Source organism: Balaenoptera physalus (assembly GCF_965194825.1).
Source record: "Balaenoptera physalus genome assembly, chromosome: 1".
Classification (NCBI taxonomy): domain Eukaryota; kingdom Metazoa; phylum Chordata; class Mammalia; order Artiodactyla; family Balaenopteridae; genus Balaenoptera; species Balaenoptera physalus.
In genome coordinates this window covers 178,105,603-178,123,783 of record NC_138882.1, presented here as the reverse complement: position 1 = coordinate 178,123,783, position 18,181 = coordinate 178,105,603, and the positions used below count along the sequence as shown (strand labels likewise).

The window sequence follows — 18,181 nt, the reverse complement described above, 5'->3', positions numbered from 1 at the left end:
AGTAATATAGAAAATAAGGTCGAAAATGAGGAAAATAAGTGTAGAGATGACACTGGATCTTCACGTCATGTACAATGTGAATTTGCTAAATATTTGTTGAGTACTTATGACACACCAGGCACTGGCTTTGACGCTGGGAACAAAACCCCTCTCCTTGTGGGCTGCCAGTATGTCCACTCAACAGCTCTAATGGGTATCTCAGAATCTGCCCCATTCTTTGAATCATCTGGGTTTGAGAGAAAAAGAGAGAAGGAGGAAGAATGAGGGAATCAGGTGGACCAGGAAAGAGACATAAAAAGGGAGTTAGGGAGACACAGGAGGCAGAGAGGGATGTCCACTCACTCACACAGGCATCGGCTGCCCCAGGCTCTGCCTGACAGGAGCCCCTGGCCTCTGAGCCACAGCATAGCAGGCAGCCCAACCCCAAGCTGTTATTTTTCTTTTTTCTTTTTTAAAATATTTATTTATTTGGCTGTGTCGGGTCTTCGTTGTGGCACACGGGATCTTCGTTGCGGCACGTGGGATCTTGCACTCGTTGTGGTGCGCGGGCTTCTCTCTAGCTGTGGTGCGCGGGCTTCTCTCTAGTTGTGGCGTGTGGGCTCAGTAGTTGTGGCGCATGGGCTTAGCTGCTCTGCAGCATGTGGAATCTTAGTTCCCTGACCAGGGATCGAACCTGCACCCCCTGCATTGGAAGGCGGATTCTTTACCACTGGCCCACCAGGGAAGTCCCTGTTATTTTTCTTCCTGGAGCAAAAATGGTCCTGTATTTCTTTCTTTTTAAGAATTTTATTTATTTATTTATTTGGCTGCACCGGGTCTTAGCTGCGACGTGTGGGATCTTTTAGTTGTAGCATGCGGGATCTAGTTCCCTGACCAGGGATCGAACTTGGGCCCCCTGCATTGGGAGCACGGAGTCTTAACCACTGGACCACCAGGGAAGTCCGATCCTCTATCTCTTATAAAAACTTCCTGACTAGAGCAAAAGTTGACCCCAGGAAGGAGGGCTCCTGGTCCTCCGTTGCCTGGGTTGCGGGCAGGGGCCTCCTCAGCGGCTGGCACTGGCAGTCCCTGTGGAGGGCGTGATGCAGTCCTGGCTTGCTGCCCTTGGCCTGGTCAGCCTCTTCTTGGGCCTGGGTTGATCACCCAATTCTCTTGCCCTGTTCTAGTGAATAGTCCTTGGATGGGGCCAGACTTGGCCGGTTCCTTTGCTGAGACTTCTGGGGCCTGTCTTTGTCCTAATTCAGTCACCCAGCTCTGTTCTGGCCTCCAGCTTCTGGGAACTTGCTGGGTTTGGCTCACACCTGTGCCTACACCTTGCTCTTGGTTCTCTGGGGCCTGGTTTCCCAATGCTTCTGGAACTGCCTGTAAGACAGTCTCTTGATAGCATTCCCACGACACACACACAAAGAGAAGCAGAGGGACCCCAGAGCCACAGAGTGAGGGACAGAGAGAAGGAAATGCAGGCTGGGTTCCCATCAAAGTCACAGCTTCACTTCACAGGGAAGGATAATACTCTGTTAAGCCAAGTTGCAATTTGTAACTCTGGGTATATGTTGTTATTTGCCTAAAAAGAGCATATATTTTAGATTAAGCCAAAAGATATCCCTGTCCACCTGTGCCAAGTTCCCCATTTTATCCTTAAGCCAGGGCTCTTTGTAAAATTTTGGGTATTTGAGGAAAGCAGCAAACCCTCTTCTCAGAAAAATGTACACGTACACATTACATAACACACACACCACACACCTGCATACACCACACACTAACCACACACACCACACACACATACACTACATCACACAAACCACACATACATACACATCACGCACACCATAAACACACAGAGGCACACTCTTGACAATAGTTTCAGAGGGTTCCCAGACACCCCAAGGCACACCCAGACTCCAGGACGTCAGTGCATTTCCCCTCCCCTTCTCTGGGCCGCTTGGATTTAGTAGCGCTTTAGCAGTGCCATTGCCACGTGCTTGCGGGGAATCCACTGAGTTAGCTCTGGCAGCAAAGAGCCACTCATACCTGAGGGTGTACAAAGGTCTTTCCAAGATAGAGACTCTGAAATAAACAGATCTGGGATCAAATCCTCATCATCACTTATGAGCTGAGGGTGGCCTCAGTTTTCTCATCCACAAAATGGGGATAATATTTCCTCTTTGATAGCACTGTGATGAAATGGCCAGTGACTGGGCCTAACATATACTAATTCCTGGGAGGGCTTTGCTTGCCTTAACCTTCTAAACACTTCACATGTGTTAACTCATTCAATCCTTCATGGGATAGCTGTTATTACTTCCACTTTATGGATGAGAAAACTGAGACACAAAGAGGTTAAGTGGCCGGTCTAAGATCACACAGCTAAGTGGCACAGGCAGAAGTCAAACCCGGGCAGTTCGGCGCAGGCCCCGAGCTTCTAACCACTGCACATACTTCCTCAAACAGGCTTGTTCCCTTTACCTTCCCTTACTGACCCCTTCAGGCTGGGTCAATCCTTCCCTCCTGTAAGTTCCCGTGGTGGCTCTGTCATGGCAGCCACCACCTCTGTATTATATGTATTTGTATACATGTCTGTCCCCGCACCTTGGGCTGTGCTCCATGGAGTCAGGGACTCCGATTCTGGCTTCGGCCCAGAGCTGAGTAATGGGATATAGGACTGAACGAGGCAGAAGAGGGAGGCAGATCACAAGGCAGGGAGGAGAGGGTGCTCCGGGGCCAGACAGCTTGGCTCCTGGCATCGACCTTTTCTAGCTGTGTGCACGGGCAGATCACTTAAGTCCTCTGAGCCTCAGTATCCTCACCTATAAGATGGAGATGATAAACATTTCGGTCTCGGGTGGTGTGAAGCTAGAATCGGCCAACACACCAAAGCGATTAGCACAGTGCTGAAGACATGGTAGCTGTGTTCACTGTCCTGATGGTCCAGGGGCCCTGAGGGATGGGGAGTCTTAGATGGTCCGGCTAGGGAAGCCCCTGGTTCATCACTGAGTTACACGCCACTGCCTCTCAGACTTGGGCAAGGCTGGAGGGGCCCGGCCCCTTGTCCCACCACGCAGAGGTCCCGGCCCCGACCCTCACCTCTGCCGTCATCTTGGCAATGAGCCCAGAGGAGATGGCCCCGCTGAGCACGTTCCGCCTCAGGCCGGGGTTCCTGGGGTCCTTGAGGTTGCTGATTCGGCTGCGCACGCGGTTCCGGTACTTCATATCTGTGCTCTTGAGCTCCTGGTAGATATGTGACACAGTCAAGGGCCAGCCACTCGCAGAGGAGCACAGAAGGACGGGGAGCCTGTCCCTGAAGCCCGAGGAGCTGCAAGGCCACCTCTTCCTTTCCTTGGACTTTTACAAGGGGTCAGGCAGCTTTGTGGCCTCTGACTCCCCAAGTAGGGGGTCTCACTTGGGCATTTGGGGTCAGCCACATATCAAGGAAAGGAAATAGCCTCCAAGGTGACAGCAGGTCATCTCAAGCGCTGTGGTGGCAGGGACCCCAGGAATGGGCAGCCTGGGTTTGTCTAAGCCTCTTGTGTGACCTCAGGTGAGTCCCATGACCTCTTTGTGCCTCGGCTTCCTTATTTATAAATAAAAGGCCGTTACGAGGATTCCGTGAGCTAAGCTGCATGAGGCACCAGCGTGGTGTCTGGGGCATGTCAAGTGCTCAACATTTAGGGGCTAAGATGATAGTGACGACGATAACCTCTAGTTTGAAAGGGCCTCTGGAGGTTGTAAGTCCAGCCGTCAGAGGAAAACATAAGATTAGGGGCCACGTGTCTAAGGCTCTAGGCAGTATTGCAATAAAGAAATCGTTGAGTTTTGTTTACTCTGGTGTTCCCAACATATTAGAGCATAGACCCACCTGCCTGCCCCTCCTCCCTTTTCTCTGGGAATACCTATCGCGGAACCCACTTTGGGAATTGCTGGTCAGAGTTACTTCGCTCATTAATAGATGAGGAAGCTGAGGCTTAGAAAGGGTGCAGGCCCTTGCTCAAGGTCACAGGGCACATTCCCGGCAGAGTCAGGGCTGGAAGCCAGACCCCCTCCTAACGGTAATGCTCTCTCCACTCACCCGGCAGGAAGTCGCCCCTGGCCACCAACCACAGTGAGTTATCTGTCCAGACACTGCATCCCAGACAGGCCTCCCACCCCCTCCTCCCTTCTCCATCCTCTGGAGGACCTCAGGGAACAAAGCCACATTTTCTTGGTCTCCTAAGCTAAGAAGAATCAGGAAGATGAAGCCTTTGCTGGGAAAAACCATATACGAGAAAGAGAACGTGGGGAATGTGGGAAAATGGACACAGCTGGCTTTCTCGAAGTGGTGGGAGGGAAGGTGGTATTATTTATGTTTTCCTTGATTGTTGTTTGTACAATACAAATGTGAAAAGAAAGAATATGCCCTAATGCATTTGAAAGCCAAAATATTTGTTTAAAAATCTGTGTTTGAGATTCTTGGAGGTGGGGATCTGCTTGATATGTGGGGACAGCAGGGCTGGTAATCCTTTCATCAGCCTCTTCCTGAGTCTGCCTCCATTTCCTGAGGTCACAGAGGGGGATGAGGTGGAGTGCAGACCTAGGGATCATAGGCCCCTACCCCCCCAGACGAGCACATGTGAGCCCCACGGCTGCCATGTTAGTCCAGGGTCGCTGCAAAGAGGTCAGATCTTTTTTAGGACATAGAGCCTTCAAGCCCCCAAACTTATCCTTCCCCTGACCTCCCACCACCTAAGAACAAAGAGCTAAAGGGTTGGTGCAGCTTTGATTTCCTTTCCTTCAGAAGAGGGTCGTTCAGAGGAGGGAAGGCCAGCAGTGGAACTATGGACTGGATCACCCACCTTTGTCTCTAACTGGGCTTGAAGGTGGAGGGACCTGCTTGGAGGGACAACTGTTTGGGAGAAAACAAAGATGAAGCTCCTGAGAGTTCTGATACCTCATGTTCTGTGTTACTGAATTAATTGGAAATTATGAAAATGTACTTGGAGAGGTGTTAGATTAGCTCAAGAAGTGCTGGTTAATAACTAAATGATGGTGGAGGGAAACTCCCAGATATGTTGAAAGATAATAGGGTGGTTCTCAGGCAGGAGATGGAAGCAGGAAGTTTGTTTTCTGAGATCGGCCCCTGTACCTTCCCAACCCCAGCTGAGCCCCTAGGTAGAGCCTGGAAGGCCAGAAAAGGGCCTTAATGGGACACTCAGACCCCTGTTCCCTGGGGATTCTGTTCCCACCCTCCATACCTTTTTGATATGCAAAGCTTTGTCTCCAGTAAAAGGAATTCCATGCATTCATTCAGTGGGGCACAGTGTGGAGGGATTCCCCCTCCAAGACAGAAATCTTGGGAATTCCCCGGTGGTCCAGTGGTTAGGACTCCACGCTACCACTGCAGGGGGCCCGGGTTCGATACCTGGTCAGGGAACTAAGATCCCTGAATGCTGTGTGGTGCAACCAAAAAAAAAAAAAAATCTTCCGGTGCAATCGGCCATATCACATGGTAGTCACTTCCTCTGTCTAGACAAGGCTGCTTTCAGACAGTGGAAGCATGGCGCATAAAGGAAGAACTCAGGACATGGAATCCAAAGACCAAGGTTTTCAGTTCAGCTTTGATATCCAGTAGTTCCTGAGCCTCAGTTTCCTCATCTGTAAAATGGGAACAACAGCCCCTGCCTCACAGAGATTATTGCAAGTATTAACAGAGGTAGGAAGTGTCAATTGCCCAGGACACAGTGCCTGGTACATATTAGGGGGTCAAACATGGGAGCTGTTATCTTCAGAGGAGGAAGAGAGGGAAGGGCTGAGCGCAAGGAATGCTGTCCTCTCTCTCTGTCTCGACTCATTGACAATGTCACAACCCAGGCACGTCAAGACACAGCCTGGGGACTTCCCTGGAGGTCCAGTGGTTAAGACTTCGCCTTCCAATGTAGGGGATGCAGGTTCGATCCCTGGTTGGGGAGCTAAGCTCCCACATGCCTCATGGCCAAAAACCAAAACATAAAACAGAAGCAATATTGTAACAAATTCAACAAAGACTTCAAAAAATGGTCCACATCAAAAAAAAAAAAATCTTAAAAAAAAAAAAAAGACACAGCCTGTCTGAGCCCTCAGGTTCTACAGTCACATTTTCTGGGTTCAAATCATCCCAACTCTGCCACTACTATTAACTGTATGAGCTTGGGCATGTAACTTAGCTGCTCTGAGCCTCAGTTACCTCATCTGTAAAATGGGATTAATCCCACAGGGAACCTACCTTGTGGGATTGTTCTCAACGTGAAATGATGTACTGCTCGTAAACAGCTTATCAAAAGGCCGGCAGGTGCCAAACTTAATAGATGTTAGCTAGAATTAAGAACTCAGGTTCAAGGGCAGAGCAGGGGCCTATGCCTGAGTCCTTCCACTGCCCACTCACTGTCCTGGATCCCTTGTACTTGGGAGACCTGTCGCTGGACAGTTCAGGCACCCACAGCCCTGGCACAGCTCAAGGATATGGTCTTCGATTTCTGATGCCATCTTGTCACAGTTGACCCCATAGTCCTTGTAATCGTCTAAAAGAGATTCGGGAAACACAGGCATCAGCTGGAGATGACGTTGGCAGTGAGGCCTGCTTGGACAGGGGACTCTAACATCCTGTAGCACTTTCAGGGTGCTGAGAAAGACCACCTCTCCCTGACCTTGGGAAGCCCTCCCTCCCCCGTCCCTGGCCCAGGCCCTCTCACCGTCCGCCTTCAGGGCCGCGGAGAGCATCTCCACACACTTGTCCCGGACAGAGTCCCCCGTGAGATAGCAGGGCGCCAGGAGGCAGACAGAGGGGGCAAAGGTGGGGCTCGAGGGGCTGCTGGGTGTTCTGGGAGTCTCTGCTTTCGATTTGCCGCTGTTTGATCTGAGGATGACAATCAGTAATAGACATTTTGACATTAAGTGAATAAAGCATTTATTGAGCACCATTCTAGATGTTTTTATGGATGATCTCCTTTAATCCTCATAAAAACCATATAAGGAAAGTACTATATATATATATGTATTTTTTTTGGCTGTGCGGCGTGTGGGACCTTATTTCCCCAACCAGGGATTGAACCCGCGTCCCCTGCATTGGAAGCGTGCAGTCTTAACCACTGGATGGCCAGGGAAGTCCAGAAGGTACTATTTTAGGCACTTGACATGGATCATCTCATTTAATCCTCCTAACAACCCCATGAGGTCTGTACTATACGTAGCCCCATTTTAGAGTTATATTTTAAAGTGCATATTATTATTTAAAGTTTAAAGTGCATATTATTATTTAAAGTTATATTTTAAAGTGCATTTTAGAGAGAGAGATGCATTTAAAATAATATGACAGGTCACATATCTGGAAATCAGTAGAACCAGAATTGAAACCCAAGAGGGTGAACTCTGGTACCCAGGCACTTAGCCAAACACTGTGCTCTACTGAGAGGTTACGTGTAACGATGCCAATAACTCTATCATCCACCAGGCACCATGCTAGCTGCTCTCATAGAACCATCTATTCACTCATTCAATAAATATTAGGCACCTATTTTCCAGGTACTGTGCTAAGAACAAGGGATAAAGCAGACAAACCAGAAAAGTTCCCTCACTACAGTCCAGTGAATAATGAATTTACCACCACTTAAGAGAATTGTCTTTAACCATGTGCCAGGAACTGTGCCAGGCACTTTAGGAGCATTTTCTAATTTGATCCTCACAGCAGTCCTTGGAAGCAGATACTGTAATCATCCCCATTTGCAGATGAGGAAACAGAGTTACGCTACTGAGATCTGCCTAAAGTTACAACGCTAAGATTTGAACCTAGATCTATCTGATTCCAGTGTCTATGCTCTTAACTCCTATGATACACTGTCTAAGAATGATCCCATTATGGTTTTGGCTTAAAAGACCACAAATATATATGAACTGGAAGGATAACCATGTGTCTTAGCTCGGGCTGCCGTAACAAAATACTATAGACTGCATGACCTAACAGAAATTCATTTCTCACAATTCTAGAGACTGCAAAGTCCAAGATCAAGGTGTCGGTTTATTTGGTTTCTGGTGAGAGCTCTCTTCCTGGCTTGTAGACAGCCTCTTTCTTGTTAAGCCCTCACGGTGGTGGAGAGAGAACAAGTGAGCTCTCAAGGTGTCTCTTATAAAGATGCTAATCCTATTGGATCAGGGTTCCACCCTCATGACCTCATTTAACCTTAATTACCTCCGTAAAGGCCGTATCTCCAAATACAGTCATATTGGGGGTTGGGGCTTTAACATATGAATTTTGAGGGACCACACATATTCAGACCATAACACCATGTTAATAGCAATTATCTCTCTGAGATGGGATTATAGGAGATTTTCAGTTTCTTCTTTCACTTATACATATTTTCTAAGTCTTCTATAAAGAATATATCTATTGATACTTTTGTCATGAGAAACACTTTTTTTGTTTGCTAACATTTGACAATCATGAGTGGTCCCTCTGTGCTGATGGCTCAGACCGGAAGCTTCCTGTCTTCCTGTTCTCAAGAAGCCGCCAGCAAAAGGTGGAAGCAACCCAAGTGTCCATCAGTAGATGAATGTATGAATAAAATGTGGTATATAACACAATGGAATATTATTCAGCTATAAAAGGAATGAAATTCTGAAACATGCTACCACTTTGAAGACATTATGATAAGTGAAGTAAGCCAGATACAAAAGGACAAATATTGTAAGCGTCCACTAATATGAAGTACCTAGAGCAGTCAGATTCATAGAGTAGAATGGGGCTGGGGGAGGGGAGAATGGGGAGTTATTATTTAATGAGTATAGAGTTTCAGTTTCAGATGATGAAAAAGTTCTGGAGATGGATGGCGGTGATGGTTGTACAGCAATATGAACATACTTAATACTAGTGAAGATGATGCTGGGCTTCTGAAAAGTCAAGCCCAAGAAATTGTGTCTGGGAGTGAGGCTGGCTGAGTAGCTCAAGCTTCCCAGTGTTAAAAACCTGGGGTTACAAGAGAATCCCATCCGACAACTTGCTGAACACTGATCAGTGTGAATTCTGCCGTCCGCCTCCTCATCCCCCAACTTGTGCTATTTGCCCTAACCTTGGATCCCCTCTGTCACCATAGATACCCTTGGACCACTGAGAGTTTTGTGTTCTCTGGAGCCTTGAGGTTCCTCAAAGGTGTCTCAGTGCTGCCACAGGAGTGGGGTGGTCTGAGGAGGGAAGGCTCTGCCCTTTTAAGGTTTATGGGTTTTTTTTCATAGTTCCCCAACCTGAGATTGAACCCAGACCCAGGGCAGTGAAAGCACCAAGTCCTAACCACTGGACCGCCAGGGAACTCCCAAGGTTTACATTTTGAATTCCCAAAAATTTTGTCCAAAGGGATTCCCTAGCTTTTATTTTGTTAATGCAGTTTGAACTTTACTCTTCTAGATTAATTTACCCTGGATTCTACCCAGCTCTGTCTGACAACTGGGTTGCCTGGCAGCAGAGCACAGGGAGGGATAGGGAAGCTGAGATCCAGCCAGCTCTCTCCTGTAGTCAGATTTCAGCGGGAGTAAAGGTGTGGGTGCGGGAAGGCTGAGAAGGGTATAAACTCTAAAGTCTAAGGGCTGCCTGCGACCAAAATGAATCCCCCTGCACCCAACCCTGGTCTCGGCCCCTGGGCTCTCAACTGCACAGCCACAATAGCCCCAAAGCTGGTCTCCTCTTGCCCTCCTTACAATCTATTTGCCACACAGCAGCCTGGGGGGGTCCTGATCCCATCGCTCCCCTGCTTCTGACCCTCTAACAGCTTCCAATCATTTTCAGCTTAAAGTCAAACTCCTCACCATGGCCTCCTACCCGCCCCTCTACATCTGGCCCCTGCCTCCCCTTCTGACCTAATCTCATGCCCCACTCCCCTCACAGTTCACTGAAGTCCCCCACTGCACTGCTGCTTTCTGTTTCTTAAATACACCTATCACTCCCACCTTTGCACTGGCTGGTCCCTCCTCCTGGAAAGCTCTTCCTCCTCCAGCTTTTCCTACAACTGATGACTGGTGCTTTCCCACCAGGCAGGTCTCAGCTCAAATGTCACATCCTCAGCGAGGCCTTCCCTGACCACCCCAGCCAAGCCGACTGTCCTGCCCTGTAACTCTCTAGCACATGACCTGATTTCTTTCATTCACAGCACTTATCCAAGTCTAAAATTAACTTGTTTATGTGTTTATAAACACTGTCTGCCTCCATCTCCAGATTACAGGTTCCAGAGTATGAGGACCCCATCAGCTGGTTCACCATTGTCTTCCAGCACCTGTGATAAGGCTCTAGGTAGACACATGATAAATCTTTGTCAAATGAATGAATAGATGAGGAATTGAGGGAGTTGGCCACAAAGAGATGAAAGGCACATCCAGGGGTCTAGACAGAGCTGAAATGGGCAGGGGCAGGTCCTCTTTGGAAAACCAGCTGCCCCACTTCTCTAGGCTTAAGAGAGGGATCTCCCTCTGAGCCAGCATCTGTCAACTCCCACAACCTGGGCCAACCTCTCTCCTACAGCTGGGATGGAGCCCCAGATTCTTCCTGGTGCTGCCCTTCACTGACCTGTGTGCCCATCACCACACCCTCAATGTCTAGCACTCACCAATGGGGAACCACCAGGAGTCAGTAGCGCACTGCTTGGAAGGAGGCATAATAGTAAGAAACATTAACAACAGTTGTCATTTTGGGGACAGCTACACTGCGGTGGTATATTTATTAAGAACCCAGGCTCCAGAGCCAAACTCCCAGGTTCAGTGTCTGACACCACCACCTTGTAGCTATTTGACCTTGGGTCAGTTCCTTAACCTCTAGGTGCCTCAGTTTTCCCACATGTAAATGGAGAAAACAATAGTACCCACATTATAGAGTTGCTTAGAAGATTAAAGCACCTAAGAGAGTTCCAGACACAGACTATTTACAGAGATTGCCACATTAAGTGTGAGTATTATTACTAAGCATTATGCATCTATTGAGTACTCATTTGGGTTAGGGATGGTGCTAAGCATTTCGTTATCTCATTTGATCCTCACAGTGACCTTGAGAGGTGGGGTCATAGTTATCCCTATCTTACAGTTCAATAGACTGAGGCTCAGAGAGTTGAACTGACTCTCTCAAGGTTATCCAACTTGCAAATGGCAGAGTCAGACCACACATCTAGCTCTGTCTGCCTTCCAAATTCTTTTCAACACATCTCACTGTGTCCCTAAAAAGCGGAGAGTTTTCCAGAGTCCCCTTACCTGGACTAGGCTGGGCTGCCTGCTGCATTTTCCCCCCCACCTTCCTGGCAAGGCACTTCCAGCCTTAGTCCCTCCTCTTGGCTAGGAGCTGGCTGGCTGGCTGGGATTCGTGTCTGGACGGCATATCAGGCAGCCACGCTCATTTTGCTTTCAATGCACATGATTGGGAACTGCGCCAAGTTGCAGAGAGGGCATCATCGGCGGGGGCGGGGGTGGGGGTGTTGGATGTGTCAGCAGCTTCCTTCTGCTCCCCGGATGTGCCAGTGCCAGCACCAGCCTGTGGTCTGACATCACCAAGTTCTTAAAAAATCCTCCTGCCCCAGGACTGAGCAGAGGCACCTGGAGGCCCGTCTTGCTGCTCCTATGCGCCACCTCGAGGGCATTTTGGTTACTGCACCACCAAGCCTGCGGAAACTGCTCAGGTGAAAACAAAAGTCAACCGATTAAGACAAATGGTCCTAAGGGCAGCTGGCAAAGTGCAACCTTATTCTCTGTCACAGTGGTGGCCTTTGTGGTCTGTCCCCTGGTACTCCAGCTACAGTTCTCCAAGCACCATGCTCACTCATACTGCCACACCTCTGCATGTGCCATTCCCTCTGCCTGGGATGCCCTCAATTGGCTTGTCTACCAGGCAATTCATCTTTCACTTCTCAGCACAAATACTCTCTCTTCCCTGAAGTCTCCTTTGACTTCTCCAGTCATGTTGAGATACTGTGTTCCCATTACACGTTATATCTTCGAAAAACAAGCATTTTTTGGTGTCTGCCTCCACACTAGTGATTAGCTGTGTGAAGGCAGAGATCATGAGTTTGTATCTTTGCCTGGCTTTAGAGGCCACAAACTGGTTGGCTACAGATGTGTTTTGTTTGCCCTACTGTGTCTTAGAAAAATCTGAATATGTTGCCAACATATAAAATTGGGCGTTTCTTATGAAAATCTAATTGGCCAGCTTTCCTTAAAAAATTGGAAGGCATGGCACTCTGGGCCAGCATTCCCATAAAGCATCAACCAGCTGGGTCTGGGTAGTGGGTATCCCCTTCAGACGGGTAGGCACTCTCCACTAGTCACCCAGTGTGTAAACATGCCCTTGACCCCTGGAGGATGTTGAGTTTGCAAGAAGGTGCTCAACAAATATGCTTGCTGAATAAATGAATGAATGAGAAAGATAAAATAGAGAGGTAGAGAGTGCAGGAAACAGTCTGGGTAGTGGATAAAGTGAATTCACAAGACTTGTTTCTCTTCCTTTGGGTTGCCCACCCCCAATACTGAACCAGCAAGAAATGGCACAACTACTGGAAGGCCAAACATACTCTGCTTGACTGACCTTCAGAGAAAGAATGCATTATGGGAAGGGTGCCAAGAGACTTCCAGGCCACAAGGCAAAGTAAGGAGAGGAGCCTGAAGGTATAAATCCTTACAGAAATGCCAAATGTATTTATTATAACATCGAACCCAGAAATGGGTTAGTGGTCAGTGCTTCATTTTCAGATAGGACAGTCCTTCTTTATGCAGGGCTGTCCTTCACATCTGGGACATTTAGCATCTCTGGCCCCTGCCTATTAAATTCCAGTAGTGCTCTTCTCCTCCCTCCCATTATTACATTATATTATGGACCAGAGGTTTGTGTCTCCCCCAAATTCATATGTTGAAGCCCTAACTGCCAGTGTGATAGTATTTGGAGGTGGGGCCTCTGAGAGATAATTAGGTTTAGATGAGGTCATGAGGGTGGGGCCCCATGATGGGATTAATGCCCTTAGAAGAAGAAGAGAGATCACAGCCTGAAAGCTCCCTCTCTCTGTCATGTGCAGTCACAGCGAGAAGGTCTGCAAGCCAGGAAGAGGCTGCTTTAGAACCAGGATGATGCTGGAGCCTCAATTCCTAGGCCTCACCCATGGCAGACGTTGCTAACTGACTACAAAACTCCTTTCTTCTGACGTAGGATGCAGCCTCAGATTCGCTCTCCAAGCAGCACTCCAGAGAGCCTCCACTCAATGGCTGGAGCTGGCACGCGCTGCCAGGGTTGGGTTACACAACACAGCAGCACCATCAACATCCGGGCCTGTTTTATCTTCATGAAACCTTAAATGACCTAATATTTGCGCCTCTTCTTTTCTTTCCAATGTCAGTCTTACTGGTGCGTTAGGCCTAACGTAACTGGGCAGCTCCCACACACACTCCCCTAGAAGCCAGCACCCTTACCACTCCCTCCGGTCACCCCAGCATCCAGTATGGCCCCTGGACCTTAATCATTTGCCTTGATAGACCTTTAAGCCACTTCCTCCCCTCGCCCTGCTGCTCCTGCTCTGACCTCTGACCTCCCTCCTGGACGACAGTTCATACTCCTCTCTCGATCCACAATCTCTCCTTGGTGATCTCATCCAGGTTTGTGGCTTCAAATGCTATCTACACATTAATGACTGAAATTTATATTTCCAGCCCAGGATTTCTTCCTGAATTCCAGCCTCGTTTAAGCTATTGCCTATTCAACTTCTTCACCTGAATGATTTATACACCCCTAAATCCAACATATCCAAACCTGAGCCCTTGATCTCCCACCTCAAGCCTGATGTACACAGAGTCCTCCCCATACCAATCCACGGCAACGCCATCCTTGCAGACACTCAGGTGAAAAGTCCTGGAGTCATCCTGACACGTATTCTTCTCTCGTACCCCACATCCAATCCATCATAAAATCCTGACAGCTCTCCCTTCAGAATATACCCGGGGTCCCCCACTTCTCCCCACCTCCACTGCTGCCACTCTGATCCAAGCCACCATCATATCTTGCCTGAATTATGGAAACAGTCTCCCAGCTGGTCTGTCTGCTTCTGCCCCTGGCCCTAACAACCTAGCACAGCAGCTAGAGGGATCCTGATAAATTCGGTCATAGAATTTCCACGCTCAGCACCCTCCAGGGGCTCCTGTTTCACTCCATCTTCCAACTCCCCACCTCACTTATTCACTCCAGACCCACTGGCCACCTCACTGCCCCTTGACCCTGCCAGGCACACTCCCACTTCCGAGCACTTGGTTTGGAATGACCCTGATGTCTGCCAGGCTAATTCCTTTCATTTCTTTCACGTTTTTGCTCAAAGGTCACCTCCTCAACGAGGGCTCTCCTGACCACTGCAGTGACCATCCTTCCCAATCCCCCTCGCTCTGCCCTATTGTTTTCCATAGCATTTATCACCTTTTGAACCATCGTGTGATTTACTTATCATATGTATTTCCTGTCTCCCCCATGAGAAAATAGGCCTAATGCCTGTGGGGATTTTTGTTTCTTTTGTTCACTGCTATATACTCGGCACCTAGAACAGTTCTTGGCACATAGTAGGCCCTCAATAAACATTTGATGAATGAGTGACTTGATGATTTAGGGTAGATACCCTAACCAGTTCTGCCCAAACCCAGAGATCCCAGCCCAGGTACAGTCTCTCAAGACCCGTTCTCACTGGGTTCAACTTGACCTTGAGAATGTTCCCCAAACAGTGATGGGGCAATAGTGATTGGTCAGCCACCCCAGTGAAGGAGCCACACCTCTGATTCAGAGGCCCACCCAGTCTTACTGTGCGGTCTTAGAAATCAGAGGCAACGTAAGAGATGACGTTTCCTCCTCTCCCCTGCCTCGGGCTTCCTCCAGTAAAACAGAGAGAGACACACACGCTGAACGGGACTGCTGGGCTGGAGAAGTCCATGGCTCCCTTTACCTTTCCATCGATGGTCTTTTTGGAGAGGAGGTGGCCGAAGACTTGGAGTCCACAGAGTCTCTCCTGAAAGAAAAGAAACTGGAGATGACATACTCTCGTAGGCTAGCATGAGTACTGGTCTAGAGAGCTCAGAGGCCGGAGAGAAGGCATCCTGGAGCCAGGCCTGCTGCGCTGAGGATGACGAAGTCCATCTGGGCCACAGCTGCCTGGGAGGGAGAGCTCCAGGGGGTGCTGGCTGGTCACCCTCACCTACCCTCCATCAAATGAAGTAATACGAGGGAAGGAAACCAAGATCTGCCAAGCACCTAATACGTGTCAGATATGTTACATGTGTTATGTCATGTGTTACTAATTATTAATAACTAATTCTCAGCAGGCCCTTCCTCCTTGCTGTCAGGCAGGCCTTGGCTAGCTGGAATCGATGGATTGGAATTCCTGGGATTGTCAATTCTCATGAGGAGCTGGAGAAGATCAGCTTCAGACTCTCCTGTGGACACCTTAAGAGGAGGAGAGAAGCATGTGGGCCTTGGAGCTAGAAGAGCTGGGTTTAAAACGGCAAGTGAAAAAGCAGGATACAGGACTTTGCTGGTGGTCTAGTGGTTAAGACTCTGTGCTTCCGCGGCAGCGGGGCACAGGTTCAATCCCAGGTTGGGGAAGTTTCACATGCCACACAGTGCGGCCAAAAAGAAAAAGAAAAAAGCAGGGCCCAAATTTAGATGCATACTGTGTCTGAAGTCAGGCAAGAAAAGTAATGCTTAGGAGGGGAAAAGATGAAAAGAAAATACATCCAAATGCTAACCATGGTTATATCAGGGTGATGGGATTAGAAGGGAAAAGTTTCCCCCCATTTTCCAAAATACATGTAGCTACAGTCTTTATACGGTAGAATGCATTTTCCCCTTTTTTTGGTTTTATCATTTTAATCTGCTTGTAAATTGTAACTCCCCAGGTCACTTACCCAGCTCTCCTTTTTATTTTTAAATTTTTATTTATTTATTTATTTATGGCTGCATTGGGTCTTTGTTGCTGCACGTGGGCTTTCTCCATTTGCAGTGAGCAGGGGCTACACTTCATTAGAGTGTGCAGGCTTCTCATTGCGGTGGCTTCTCTTGTTGCGGAGCATGAGCTCTAGGCGCGCGAGCTTCAGTAGCTGCGGCACACGGGCTCAGTAGTTGTGGCTCGCAGGCTCCAGAGCGCAGGCTCAATAGTTGTGGCACCTGGGCTCAGTTGCTCCGCAGCTTGTGGGATCTTCCCAGACCAGGGCTCGAACCCGTGTCCCCTGCATTAGCAGGCAGATTCCCAACCACTGCGCCACCAGGGAAGTCCCCCAGCTCTCCTTTTAATTCCAGCACAAGTATCACCTTCTAACAGACTATTTGTTTACTTATTTTATGCATTGTCCGAGCACCCCTCATGTAAATTTCAAAAGAGCAGAATTTGGTGGGTTTTGTTCACTGTGGTGAACGCTGTCTCTGCTGGGCCCACATCACTCCTTGGGCACTCCTTCTCCCAAGTGCACTGGGGCCCAAGGGCTTCCTCCTGCAAAATCCCCTGGGCCTCTGACCCAGGGAGTTCTCCGTGCCAGCCAGCGCCAGCAGGCCGGTGGGCAGGAAGTGCTGGGGAGTTAGCCCCAGAAGCAGCCCTTAACCAGACACGTGGAAATAGGTGGGCAAATACCCCAGCTTCCTCAGCCCTCAAGAGGGTCAGTTGAGGTGTGTTCTCCACTGCTCTCCAGCGGGATTTAAGCCCTGTTGACCCAGGGCAGTAACCTGCTCACGTACACACCCTGTGCCAGTTCCCTTCCCTTCCCTGTCTCACTTCCTCACTCCTCTGTCTGCATTTCCTGAAATCACTTCCCAAATAAGCCTCTTGCACTTGAATCCGTGTCTCAGGGTCTGCTTCTGGGAGGCCCAATCTAATATATTCAACTGACTTCTCCCAAGTGAATAGAACAGTGCCTGGCACAGAGTAGGTGCTCTATAAATGTTTGTTGCTGAATGCTATGAAGTCGAACAGTAAAGAAATATTTAAAAAAGTGGAAAAAGAAACCTGCCCAGAGGTAACAACTGTTAGGTTTAATGTCCTTCCTTCCAAATCTTTTTCTACACGCATACAAACATATATGACATTTATCATTCTAAAAAGGGAGGCAACGACATGCCTTGTAATCCCAGCCCTGCCCCTGGGCAGGTCATGTTCTCTGAGCATCAGTTCCCTCATCTGTCAAATGGAGAGAAAAGGACCTATGTCTTGGGGCTGGCTGGGAAGAAGAATTTAGATCATTAACATCCCTACAGCAGTTCCCACCCACCACAAAGCTGTCCTCAATACTCCATAATCCTAGGTATCTGATTTCTGGTCTTGCAGATTATGCAAGGTTCCTGCATGGATTTCCAGCTCCCATCTCATCCTCCAGGTGGTCCGGGAGACAGTGGGTGAGGAAGGTTCAGGGGCCAGCTCTAATTATCCTGTGGACCAGACTCATCCAGCTCTGGACCTTTGCCCCAGCTTAAACACAGGGGGAGGCAGCAGAAAGGGAGAGGGGCAGAGACCCTCCTTCACAGTCCCACACGGGGCCCTGGAAGTTCCTCTGCGGGGTTCCTCCCCCGAGTGCCCCATGGGGATGGACAGGTGCAGGCAGAGCCGGAAGCTGAAATTCTTGCAGCGGGAGAAAGGAGGGAAGATGCGAGCCTCTCCCCACATCTCCCGAAACTCCCCATTTTCTGGCCCTTCCTCATTGCTTTTCCTTTCAGAATAAACCAGAAATATTCTGCAGTTTTTGCAAATGATCATTATGAAAACTATTCAGGAACATGAGAAAATGCCTAGAATACACTAGGAAGATAAATGAACAGGGATGTAATAGTTTGTAGACTCTGCCTACAGGAATTGGGAAGTTATGTATGTAAGTAGATCAGGACTGGGAGGGAAGAGAAGAAAATGAAAGCTGTTTCATTTGTCAGAAGTGGTAAACTGTGAAGAAATATTTTTAATTCTTACTTTACATTTTACTAATGTGGTTATAGTGTTTATATAAAAAATAATGATAATGAATTGTCATTAAGAAAACTAAAAAGAAAGGAAGATCATCAACTGAGCTGAACTAGGACCCCTGCCCACTAGATTCTCCCAGAAAGGTGGGGGGACCACTGTCTGCTCAGCCACGGTGACAGCTTTATCTCATAGCTCCAGCTGTGAAAAGTGAGCTGGCATTAACAATTCAATGCCCCAGGATGTTGTTAAAT

The 18,181-nt window shown here is 48.5% G+C and overlaps 1 protein-coding gene across 1 annotated transcript in view; it reads right to left on the bottom strand.

Annotated features, from left to right (window-relative positions):
• Positions 1–18,181, bottom strand: part of TCEA3 (transcription elongation factor A3) — a 35,830-nt gene that overhangs the window by 7,387 nt on the left and 10,262 nt on the right. The window contains exons 5-8 of the mRNA XM_082451611.1: positions 14,937–14,999; positions 6,702–6,865; positions 6,475–6,530; positions 3,085–3,240 (exon numbers count right to left, since the gene is read on the bottom strand). Coding sequence (XP_082307737.1) covers positions 3,085–3,240; positions 6,475–6,530; positions 6,702–6,865; positions 14,937–14,999 — 439 coding nt within the window. The remainder of the gene's footprint in view (positions 1–3,084; positions 3,241–6,474; positions 6,531–6,701; positions 6,866–14,936; positions 15,000–18,181) is intronic.